This window comes from Papio anubis, chromosome 7 (genome assembly GCF_008728515.1).
Source record: "Papio anubis isolate 15944 chromosome 7, Panubis1.0, whole genome shotgun sequence".
NCBI lineage: Eukaryota > Metazoa > Chordata > Mammalia > Primates > Cercopithecidae > Papio > Papio anubis.
In genome coordinates this window covers 37,398,150-37,410,928 of record NC_044982.1, presented here as the reverse complement: position 1 = coordinate 37,410,928, position 12,779 = coordinate 37,398,150, and the positions used below count along the sequence as shown (strand labels likewise).

At 42.6% G+C, this 12,779-nt stretch overlaps 1 protein-coding gene across 6 annotated transcripts in view; it reads left to right on the top strand.

Moving 5' to 3' along the window:
• EXD2 (exonuclease 3'-5' domain containing 2) overlaps nt 1-12,109 on the top strand; it is a 51,261-nt gene extending 39,152 nt beyond the window's left edge. For 3 of the 6 annotated variants that reach the window (XM_003901969.4, XM_003901974.3, XM_009211810.2), the window contains 5 exons: nt 4,175-4,503; nt 5,523-5,629; nt 5,884-6,019; nt 7,058-7,414; nt 10,630-12,107. In XM_003901969.4, the coding sequence (XP_003902018.1) occupies nt 4,175-4,503; nt 5,523-5,629; nt 5,884-6,019; nt 7,058-7,414; nt 10,630-10,846 (1,146 nt within the window). In that variant the 3' untranslated portion in view covers nt 10,847-12,107. Of the gene's footprint in view, nt 1-4,174; nt 4,504-5,522; nt 5,630-5,883; nt 6,020-7,057; nt 7,415-10,629 lie in introns of all 6 variants that reach the window. The other 3 variants (XM_003901972.5, XM_009211811.4, XM_009211812.2) reach the window with 2 other exon arrangements.
• Nucleotides 12,110-12,779: the final 670 nt, after the last annotated feature.

The window sequence follows — 12,779 nt, the reverse complement described above, 5'->3', positions numbered from 1 at the left end:
CGCAGAGATCGCGCCACTGCCCTCCAGGCTGGGCCACAGAGCGCAACTCCATCTCAAAAAAAAAAAAAAAACAAAATTAAAATTCTCAAATATAGTATAAGTATTGGGTAGAGATGCCTTAAAATGGATTCATTCTCTGGTGATAATCCAGTTAACTGGTCTACAATAAAATAATCACTTAAATAAAAGATAAGAGTCTGCTGTTGTTTCATTTTTGAGGTGGAGTCTCACTCTGTTACCCAAGCTGGAGTACAGTGGTACGATCTTGGCTCACTGCAACCTCTGCCTCCTAGGTTAAAGCAATTCTCCTGCCTCAGAGATTACAGACGTGCACCACCACGCCCGGCTAATTTTGTTTGTATTTTTAGTAGAGATGGGGTTTCACCACGTTGGTCAGGCTGGTCTCAAACTCCTGACCTCAAATGATCCGCCCACCTCAGCCTCCAGGTGTGAGCCACTGCACCTGGTCAAGAGTCCTGATTTTTTTGACCTTTTACTATATGTTGGGCATTTCAGAAAAAGGGATTTTTTTTTTATGAATACAAATGCATAATTAAAAAAAACAGTGTTATAAGTGTGTAGGAGTTATAACTTATTTTAAGAAGCAGTAAATAGTTCCCTGTATTACCTTTCCCCATTCCTAATCCTTCTTCCTTCTTCTCCTCAGAGGCAACCACTTTCATTTCTTTCTGGTAATTATCATTATACTTCTAAATTACATGCATGCGTTATTCTTCCTTATCTATATATATTATCTTTTGACTTCATACTATGGAAGATATGGTTTAGTACTCTTGCAGCTCCCCTGCCCCTAGACAAATACTTCTCTTCCGCATCCTCCCAATTTAGGCAAATCATCATTTTTATCAGGTTAATATCCAGTATTTGTATTATTTATAGCTGAGTCACATAGTAAACTGCAGTTACTTTTATTTCCCAGGATTAATAATTAGTATTTTGTTTGCATAGTGTCCGTGTACCTATTGTTTCCACCCCAGACTCCTTACCAGAACTATGGATCTCCTCTGGGCTGGTTCAGACACACATCAGGTCACTTACTTGTTTCATTTTCCCTTGGAGCCTTCTCTCCTAGAGCCCTCTCTCATCTGGCTCCTCCCAGGACGGACTGCACCCTAGGCCTGCTGCCCAACTCTCATCCTGGAATTTGCATTTACCATCAGCCTGGAATTCCCTTCACCTCTCTCTTTCATAGTAGATCCTCTGTTTTTTAAATTCCATGTCTTTTTCCTTTCTTGCTTTGGCAGAGTACATTCATAACAGCTTCTTGAGAAAGGGAGCATGAGAAGTAAAAAAAAAATGTCAGTAACTGTCTTTTCTCTCAGGTGACTTAGTTTCTCCAGAGATGAATCTTCTAGTATTCTATTCAAGAAGCGTAAGCCCCACTACCTATATTCCAGTCACTGAGTGGGGGAAAGGCGCCAGTGGTCTTAACATTCAATGTGTAATCTCTCCCTTAATCCCCCTTTCTTCAGGTGACATTTCGTCCCTCCCTTCAGTTGTGCGTGGTATTACCAGGTCCAGATCCTCTGTGGTTTAACCATTATATGATTTAAACTTTTACTGTCTTTTGGGCTAGGGGAGGGATAGTTGTCTGGCCCTGTGCTGTAAAGGAGGAGAGCAGGGTGTAAGTGTTCTCTGTGGAGATTTCACCTTACCCTTCTGTTTTCACCCTTGCCTTCACAGATACCTGGTGTCTCCATTCCTCATGCTTTCCTGGTTCTGTGGCTTAAACCCATTAGAACTTAGGCTTTTTGCCATACCACTTGCATAGGCCTACTTTCAACCTTGTTTGCTGGGTCAGTTACCACTTGTTCATCCTTGAGAAATGTTAACTGGTTTCCAAAGTAGCTATACCATTTTGTATTCCCACCAGCAGTGTATGAGGGTGCCGGTGTTCTACATCCTTCCTGACATTTGGTATTGTCAGTCTTTTCCATTAGAGGCATCCTAGTAGGTATGAAGTGGTATTTCATTGTGGTTTTGATTTACATTCCCCTCGTGAATAATGATGCTGGGTGTCTGTTCATGTGTGTATTGGCCATTTGTATATCCTCCGTGGAGAAATGTGTATTCATACATATCCTTTGCCCATGTTTTAATCGGGTCATTTGTTATTTTATTTTTGAGTTTTAGGAATTCTTTGGATATTCTAGATCCTTTTCCGATAGATGATCTATAAAGTATTTTCTTCCATTATTTGTTTGAAGCACAATAGTTTTTAATTTTGATGAGCTCCAGTTATCAGTTTCTTTTTAAAAATCTCTTCTTTTAATTGCTTATGCTTTTGGTGTCACAGTCAGTAAATCATTGCCTCATCCAAGGTCTTGACGATTGGCTCCTATGTTTTCTTCTAAAAGTCATATAGTTTTAGCTCTTGCATTTAAGTCTGTGATCCATTTTGAGTTAATTTTTGTGTGTCTTGTGAGATAGGGGTCCACATTCACTCTTTCTCATGTGGACCTCCAGTCATTCTAGTACCATTTGTTTCTTTATCATTAGAAAATAATGTGTTAAAGAGAACTCTGAAGTCTTTGCATTCAAGTACACATTCTTCTGTGGGAAACAGTCTGCTAATAGATATGTAGATTGTTGGATCCAGGTGGAAAATTTTATCCAAACTTGTTTTATTCTAAAAGTATAAATGATCCTTACTAATAGAATTATTCACTGGCTTGGTTATTAAAGGTGAAGTAATAGAATTTTAAAGTCCTTATACTTGTTGGGAAAACCTGTTAATTTTAGTTTTTAAAATTTTTATTTTATTTATTTTTTTTTGAGATGGAGTCTCACTCTGTCACTCAGGCTGGAGTGCAGTGCTGCGATCTCAGCTCACTGCAACCTCTGCCTCCCGGGTTCAAGCCCCAGGTTCAAGCGATTCTCCTACCTCAGCCTTCCAAGTAGATGGGATGACAGGTGCGTGCCACCGCGCCCAGCTAATTTTTTGTATTTTTAGTAGAGACGGGGTTTCCCCATGTTGGCTGTGCTGGTCTCGAATTCCTGACCTCAAGTGATCCGCCCGCCTCAGCTTCCTAAAGTGTTGGGATTACAGGCATGAGCCACCGCGCCCAGCTGAATTTTAGTTTTGACCACAGTACTTTTCCTTTTTTTTTTTTTTTTTTTTTTTTTTTTGAGATAGAGTCTTGCTCTGTCTCCCAGGCTGGAGTGCAGTGGCGCGGTCTCAGCTCACTGCAACCTTCACCTCCTGGGTTCAAGCGATTCTCCTGCCTTAGCCTCCCGAGTAGCTGGGATTACAGGTGTCCGCCACCACACCCAGCTAATTTTTTGTATTTTTAGTAGAGACAGGGTTTCACCATGTTGGCCAGGCTGGTTTTGAACTCCTGACCTCAGGTGATCCACTCGCTTTGGCCTCCCAAAGTGCTGGGATTAAAGGTGTGAGCCACTGTGCCTGGCCCACAGTACTTTTCTTTATGACCGGCTTGCGTATCATCAGTTGCTTAGGAGAATGACTTACTACTATTAAATAAATAAATTCCAAGAATGGGCCCTGTGACTTTGATTTGAGGCCCATGTTTGAAACCTATTTGTTTTCAATATCTTATTAATGGATATGGCAGGTCATTTCTGATTGACAGTCACACAGACCTTTAATGAATCATGATTTTAGCTATTCCAGAGGATGACTGCCTCCAAAGTGAATTTCATGTACTAGTTATCAGGCCTTTGTTAACTACCCTTCCCCCAAAGTTGAGAGAAATCTGTCCAGCAATTTGGTAGCAGATAGAAACTTCACTGATTTATATAGGTGAGGATTTTCCAGCATTTAGAGTAAGTCATTATTTTAGCTATTTTAGTGAAAAACATAGGGAACATGAGAGTTAATCATGCTATTCAATTTACTTCTGTATAGTTTGAAAATTTTTTTTTTTTTAATTTATTTATTATTATTATACTTTAAGTTGTAGGGTACATGTGCATAACATGCAGGTTTGTTACATATGTATACTTGTGCCATGTTAGTCTGCTGCACTGAAAATTTTTATAATAAAAAGTTTTAAGGAAGTATATGGTGCCCAGGTTGTCGTACATTTTGAATTAGCATCCTAAGAGCTATCTATTTCTTTGTGATTGACTTTGAAGTTGCTCTCTCTGGTTTGCCTTCCAGATTCCACTGATCTCTGACTTTTCTCTTCAGGTAATTTATGCTGCCAGGGATGCCCAGATTTCAGTGGCTCTCTTTCTTCATCTTCTTGGATACCCTTTCTCTAGGAATTCACCTGGAGAAAAAAACGACCACAGTAGCTGGAGAAAAGTCTTGGAAAAATGCCAGGGTGTGGTCGACATCCCATTTCGAAGCAAAGGAATGAGCAGATTGGGAGAAGAGGTTAATGGGGAAGCAACAGAATCTCAGCAGAAGCCAAAACATAAGAAGTCTAAGATGGATGGGATGGTGCCAGGCAACCACCAAGGGAGAGACCCCAGAAAACATAAAAGAAAGCCCCTAGGGGTGGGCTATTCTGCCAGGTAACTGAATCACTCCCTGTCTATTAAAGAGTCAGTCCCAGCCTTAGCAAAGGGTGTGGTGCTTCCCTTGGGTCTGGGGAGAAGGCTTGTAGGGGAGCAGCAGCTCTCCAGGGGTTAATCTTGCTTTTTCTTTCCATCAGAGACGTTTGGACTCTCCTTTGCTTTATTTATGTATTTTTCTCCTTTTCCCCTCTTTTACTTTTTTATTTTTTGACAGTTGGAGTGGAAATGAGGAAAGCTTAGCTTAGTTCTGTCATTGACCCTGATGTGACCTTAGGCCTTAACTTCTCCAACTGTAAATGGGGGTATAATTATCATTCCTTCCTTGTTTCAGGCTAGCTACGAAAATAAATAACATGTAGTGCCTCATACTTTTCAGGAGACATGCATCATCTGATTTCTTGTTCGTATGTTAATTAATTATTTAGAATGACATCCAGCTCCAAGAAAATGTTACTCTCTAGCCAATGAAAAATTTCCTGTATAACTTACTCCTCTATTGTAGGAAGATGACTAATAAGTACTTTGGAGCATAAATTTGGTCCCTGTAGCAAAATGCCTTAAGGAATTAATTGGATGATTAAATTGAAGGAAGTGTTATTGCATGTGAGTTAGAAGTAAATCCACATGGCCCTCATTACTTTGGCTTCAACTTTAAAATTTTTAATTTACTTTGTTTTCACCCAGTGATTTGGCAATTTTCTTGTTGCTTGATTCTTTTTTGCATTCACAGAAGAGCTGTGTGTAAACCACCCGACACACTCCCTAATGTCCTAATCCTTAAGTTTAAAAACTAGAGGCATAAACTAATTCATTTTTAGTTCTGTTTCCTAGCCCAATGCAGGTGAGGATTAAACATGGTTTATCACTCTGTTTGTTTTTTCCATAGTGGTGTGTTTGACCTTAGTGCTTAGTGTTGAGAATAGTTTGAGTCACTCAGAAAAGAGCATGGGAAAGCAACAGACATTTTGACCCACAGTTAGCTTTCGGTTTGAGATTTCTCTTTCCTTTCCCCACAGAAAATCACCTCTTTATGATAACTGCTTTCTCCATGCTCCTGATGGACAGCCCCTCTGCACTTGTGATAGAAGAAAAGCTCAGTGGTACCTGGACAAAGGCATTGGTGGTATGAGATTCAGCTGTCCTTGTTTATCTCTAATTAGGTGCTTTGGATGCTGGCAGGAGTGGGGAGTGAGATAAGGAAGAGGGAGGGATGGAGGAAGGCAGAGAGACCTTGAGTTGCATGAGACTGGGTAGGCACAACCCAGAAATCTTGTTCTCTGCCAGACCATAGCAGAGAACAGTGAAGGTAGTGCTGCTTCTTGGGCGTGGTGGTGGGGGCAGGGGGAACAGTCAAACACTGATGTCTCTTCTCTTAAGAGCTGGTGAGTGAAGAGCCCTTTGTGGTAAAGCTACGGTTTGAACCTGCAGGAAGGCCCGAATCTCCTGGAGACTATTACTTGATGGTTAAAGAGAACCTATGTGTAGTGTGTGGCAAGAGAGACTCCTACATTCGGTGAGTGTGGCATTGGGCCACCCTGGTTCTCTGTGGCAGATGGAAATTGCTTTTGTAGCCATATGCGGAGCCTTTGGGGGCTGTGACTGAGTCTGTCCACTTTGGCTGAGAGGCTTGTCCCTGGCAACCAGCTTCCCCAAGAGCTTTGGTATTCTGCTGCCCTTGCTATAGTGGCCTTTACCCCTCCTGAGCCATTTCTCAGTTTCTGGAGTGCAACACTATGCTCAGTAATGGTCTGTCATGTGGAAAGTGGTTCCCTTTTGCTCATGAAAGACTGAAGACCAGTTCCTTCAGAAGCTGTGTCCTTCTCATCCTCTCTTGACTGGCCCACCAGCTTTTTGAGCCATGATTTTGTTCGTGGAGTATCCAGATGTCCTGAAGCCTGCCCTGTGCTGTAATACTGTTTCACATCAGGGTCCCTGCACCGTGAGAGTGAGGCTGCCAACTACGCCTGAGTGCCCAGACACTTGGGCTTTCTCCCTGGCTTCTGTGGAGTCACTCACTCTCCTCCTTTCTCCCCTGCAAAGTGAGACAAAGTCATTGCTGCCAAGAGTTTTTCCTGAGAGCTTAGTTCTCCTTAGAAAATAATGATGGACCCTGGTGAAGCAGGGAAATAGAGTAAGGTATTTGCTTCTCAGATGAAGGAAATTGGCTTTTTCAGGTTCCTAGGCCTTCTTGAGAGAGTTGTTGCCCAGATGTCAAAAGGCCATTAGAGTATCTTTTCAGTTCTCTGAGACTTTCCCTTCTGGGAGCGCAGCCCTCTCAGAGGTTGTTAGTAACCTCTTGCTACACTGGCCCTCCATTGAAGCCCACAGCAGGTGGTCTGTACTTACTTGCAGGAGAGAGGAAGCTAAGACATAGATGGGCTGAGAGTGGAATAGGTGATACTGCCTTTCTGTGATCTGTGTTGGGCGGTGGTGCCCAAGGCTTCCCAGTCATGGTTAGGCCCCAGTTAGAACCCCAGTAGCCTGTCTGCTGTCTTTCCGTGTGCTCTGTCATACACTCATGAGCGCTGCTTTCTGGCTGGGCTTGTTCCAGGAAGAACGTGATTCCACATGAGTACCGGAAGCACTTCCCCATCGAGATGAAGGACCACAACTCCCACGATGTGCTGCTACTCTGCACCTCCTGCCATGCCATTTCCAACTACTATGACAACCATCTGAAGCAGCAGCTGGCCAAGGAATTCCAGGCCCCCATTGGCTCTGAGGAGGGCTTGCGCCTGCTGGAAGATCCTGAGCGTCGGCAGGTGCGTTCTGGGGCCAGGGCCCTACTCAACGCGGAGAGCCTGCCTGCTCATCGAAAGGAGGAGCTGCTGCAAGCACTCAGAGAGTTTTATAACACAGACACGGTCACAGAGGAGATGCTTCAAGAGGCTGCCAGCCTGGAGACCAGGTACAAAGCACAGATCTGGTCAGAGAAGGGAGTGCGGGATGTACCAGGGACATTAACCCTCATTACTTAGTGAGAATGCTTGCCAGGGAGGGGGCATTGGCTGCTTAGGCACAGTGCCTAGCCTCATGCTTCACCTAGTAGGTGTCTAGCAGTTTAAGATACTTTAGAAGTGGAATAGAACAATCTACTTGAGGATTTCCTTTCCATAGGAAACTTGCTTTTTGTGAGGTCCCTATCTTTGACCTTTTTTAAGATCATACACTTAAGTTCAGTCATTTCTGTGATTAGCATGAGAGTGCAGTTGTGGTGGAGCTGCATCTTACACATTCTATGCAGACGTAAATCCTCATGCCAGCTCATGAGATGAAGTAATAGTCCAATAATACCGTCAAAGTTCTGAAGTTCCCCATGAGATACAGTACATTCACCCTCAGTATCCATGGAGGATTGGTTCCAGGGCCTCCCTTGGATACCAAAATCCACTAATGCTTAAGTGCCTGATATACAATGGCATAGCATTTGCATATATCCTACACACATCCTCCTGTATACTTTAAATCACCTGTAAATTACTTATAATACCTAATACAATGCAAATGCTATGTAAATAGTTTTTATATTTTATTGTTTATGAAGTAATGAGAAAAAAGTCTGTATGTGTTCAGTACAGATAGTACAGATAGTTTTTTTTTTTTTCAAATAGTTTTGTGTGTGTGTGTGTGTGTGTTTTTGTTTTTTTGTTTTTTTTTTGAGATAGTATATAGCTCTGTCACCCAGGCTGGAGTGCAGTAGCACTCTCTTGGCTCACTGTAACTTCCACCTCCCAGGCTCAAGTGATCCTCTCACCTCAGCCTCCCAAGTAGCTGGGACTACAAGCATGCACCACCGTACCCAGCTAATCTTTGTATTTTTTGTAGAGATGGGGTTTCACCAGGCTGCCCAGGCTGGTCTCATTCCTGACCTCAAGCAATCCACCTGCCTTGGCCTCCCAAAGAACTGGGATTACAGGCATGAGCCACTGTGCGTGGCCCTAAGTCGTTTTGATCTGAGGTTTGAATCCACAGATGCAGAACCCACAAAGATGGAGGGCCAATTCTATGTGTGGTTTTGTGTCTCTGACTTTATACAGGTCTGTGAGAACTGTGACTAATGAATTCATAGTTCCTATCTCACCTGCACTCCAGGGTATCGGCCCACTGAATGGAATGTTGAGCAGAATTGCTGTTACTCTGTAAATTACTTTCCTCTTTTTTCCTTCCTTGCTTTCTCCCTCCTTCTCCATGAGTACATAGTTGAATTCATGTGACACAATGTAGTGTTCTGAAATGAGAAATGAATGGGCACATGGCTCAGATGGTAAGAACTCTGGGCTACCATGTGCAGTTCTGCCTCCCAACTGTCACTTTTTCCAACAGGACTAGGAGTTGAAATAAGGGAACTGATAAGTTCACAAAACCTTGAGAGTGATGCTGGTTGCCTATAGGGTTTTTGTTAACTGAAAAATTAAAAAGTAACTCTAATTATAAGCAAATATTTAATTTTTTTAGAAAACAAAAATTTGTTTTACTCATGCTACTGATCCATTACAGATACTGCAAATATTTATTGAACAGATATTTATAGATATACTAAATCTTGCAGCAAACCAGCTAATAAACTTCACATAAATTTCCTTAATTGTTTCTCATGACAACCCGACAAAGTAGGATTTAGATTTCTTACTGGTTAACTGCTATTATATCTTAAATTTTAAAAATCTTTCAAAGTTTTAAAAGAATTATAGAATTTTATCCCCATAGCTATTTTGTGAGGTTGTAGAATAGATGTTGTTTTGTAAGTTTTTTGTTGGATACCCTGAGATTACAGTTAAGTAACTTGCCAAGGTCATATATATTACAAATTAGAGAGACTGACTACTTTGACCCATTTCCAAATATGTTTTCTTTTGTTTTCCTTTTGTTTTTTCTTGAGACAGTCTCACTCTGTTGCCGCCCAGGCTGGAGTGCAGTAGCACAATCTCGGCTCACTGCAACCTCCACTTCCTGGGTTCCAGCGATTCTCCTGCCTCAGCCTCCCAAGTAGCTGGGATTACAGGTGTGTGCCACCACACCTGGCTAATTTTTGTATTTTTAGTAGAGGCAGGGTTTCACCTCGTTGGTCAGGCTGGTCTCAAACTTCTGGCCTCAAGTGATCCTCCCACCTTGGCCTCCCAAAGTGCTGGGATTACAGGCATGAGCCACCATGCCCAGCCGCCAATGTTTTCTAAAGCAGCTAAACCTCCCCTTTCAGCCACAGACTTTTCTAACAAATTCATCTTGCTGAATTGGATAGATGAATGCTGGACTTGTGACTGAGAAGAACAGTTGTTTGGAGACAGACAAGTTAGTGGGAAGCGCATGAGCTAAATATTAATAATAAAGTGTCTGCAGATACCCAGAGACGCCAACACTGCTGGGGTGGTGGGCGTCTTGGGAGGGAGGATTGAAAGTGGGGTATGAATGTAGGGAGAGAAGAGTGTGTGTGGGCAGGGTACTTCCTTGAGGAAGGCCATCTTTATTCACAGGAGGTGAAAGCACCATTCACATGGCATTGGAGCAGTTTTGAAGGACTCTGCTTAGGAAGGAGGGAGGGATTCATCTCATTTAATGGCACCATTTGCACAACTGAGCAACCATGGTAGCATTTCACTGTGACCAAAACACTTCTCACCACTGTGGCTTGGCATCTTTTTGTGAGAAAGAAGGCTCTAAAGAAATATGCTACCTTGCATTTTACATTCAGTTATTAAATTGTGTTGTGAAAAAGTGTAACATGTGGGCTGATTTAACAGCCTCATATAATACTGTGTCCCAGAATGAACAACTTAAAAGAGGGGTGAACTGGTCACTGGGTAATCCTGGAAGAAATGGAAGACCAGCATTCTTCATCCATTATCAGCTGGATGGTAGGGCCCCTCTCATGGGAGCTGAACATTATGCAGTGGCCTTCCTGTCAGTAGGGCTCAGAACCCTGGAATACCTTCTGTTGGGATTGTGAGTTGTATGTTCAGTCTATAAAAAAGGGCAGAGATAAGAAAGAGGATGTTTGGAAAACACCAGAGTAACCCGTTAGGAGTCCTTCAACCTCCCCATTTACCCTTGGCCTGCAGCATTTGAAGCTGTGAGGCCATCCTGTGCTTGTTTCCCTCAGACCCTTTGTTTTTCATGTCTTGGCAGAATCTCCAATGAAAACTATGTTCCTCATGGGCTGAAGGTGGTGCAGTATCACAGCCAGGGTGGGCTGCGCTCCCTCATGCAGCTGGAGAGCCGCTGGCGTCAGCACTTCCTGGACTCCATGCAACCCAAGCACCTGCCCCAGCAGTGGTCAGTGGACCACAACCATCAGAAGCTGCTCCGGAAATTCGGGGAAGATCTTCCCATCCAGCTGTCGTGATAGCTGCTTTCCTCCCAGTTAGGACAGGTGGGAAGCTGGAGCCAAGGTTGAAGAGTCGCCTCTTCCCATTTTAATACATCATTAATTGTCAAAACCTGGGTGACACGAATCAGAATACTAACCTAGACTAATCCTAGGATGCTTCTGCTGGAGCAAAGATATTGTTTGAAGGAGAGTTTATGGTTTTGGATTTTAAGCGGGCAGGGTCTTTTATCCTCTCTTATTTTTGTGGACAAGAGAGGCCTTGGCCTTTATTTTTACTCTCCCTCTTCTGCTGTCCCTGTGCAGAGGAAAAATGAAGAATTCTCCCAGAAGTGACTTGTCAAGACTTTCAAAAAATGTTTTTAATGCATTTCTTCCTTGTCTGGTGCGTCAGTTTATCTCTAACAGGGGCTGTCCAGTATATCAGTCCCGTTAAGAGGGAAGAAAAAGTTCTTCCAAAGGCTGGAGAAGTGAGCAAGGAGTCAAATTTATTTTCCCAGTTCAACCTCATCATTATCATTTATTTGGCTTCATGCTCTCCCGTAACTCGTGTAGTTGAGATCCATCCCATCTGGGTCACTTCAGTCTACTTCACATACTTGAAAAGGCTTTCCTTTACACATTCAGGACCAAACAGCAAATTCCTGCCACATGCTTCCACCCTATCACTGGGAGAAATCCTTTTCTGGAAATGAGCCTTTGACCAGGGTGGGGCAGAAAGAACCACAAACTCCATCTCCCAATAGAACTTTGAAATTCACTCAGCTTTTCCTTTCATGCTGTTTGTTGCCTGCTTGTTGCACTTCTCCTGCCCCAGAACTGCAAGATTTTTAGCTTCACCACTTTCTGAGGGGAATGTTATCTTTTATCCGAATCAGTATCAATTTCCCTATATTCTGTACTTCATCGAATTTGCAAGACTGACCTCTTTTAAGCATTTAATTCACTCCCAGAGTCATCTGGTCAGGTTGCAATATGAGGACTTCTCTGTCTCCTCTGAAGCCTGGGACACCGAGGTTACTTAATACATTAGATGTTCAAAAGAGGAGTGTTGTTTCATCTTTCAAAATGTTAGGCCATCACTTTGAGTATAAAATTGACTTATTAATGATTAGTATTTTTTCTAAAGCATTAGGAAAACTTTCTTATTTTATAAGATCTTAACAAGCTTAAAAAAGAATTTTATGACCAGAATCCCACAAGAGCTCTATTTTGGAATTGTGCCCAAGCTGGTGATGTTTGCTTTAAAATTGATAAATAAAACTACTTGTAAGCACAAGGCTCACTGGATGTGAATGTAAAACTTCACGGCTTTATAAAACTGGTAAGTGTTCCTAGGGAAGGGGCTATTTATCCTACAGGTCCCTGCCTCCTGGCAGTGCCATGGTATGTGTGCATGGATATACTATACACAGTCACCATCGGCCATCAGTGGCAGCCCACGAACCTACATACACATCCTGCATCTTGCTCCTCTGACCCTTCATTCCCATTTGTCTTCAAGCAGGCATTTCTGGGATCTAAACTAGAAATCCTTCAAAACAAATAGTACCAGCCACTTTGAGGAATGTGCGTTCACTATAGTGGGTTATTACGGGGTCTCTGCCTCCTGGCTGTGTTATGCAGAGCCCAGGAGTGGAGCTGTGGAAATAGATGGGGAGAGGCTGGTACTTGGGTTGTGGTAATAGTCAGGCTTGCCACAAGAGGGCACTCATAGATTTGTTTTTATATATTCATTCTTGCGAAAAAAAGCGACTGGTTACTGAACATAACCCATGACTTATGTTTCAAATTTTGCATACCTGATTTTAAGTCATTTTGATAGCTTTGCAAGAAAAATTTTTCCTTTGAAACAAGGGAGTAGGGCGGTTTCATTTTCTTTCCTTCTAATCCTTGTGCTAAGAGGTAAGAAACACTTAGGTCATTTAAGGTGCTAAGGAATGGGTTTTCC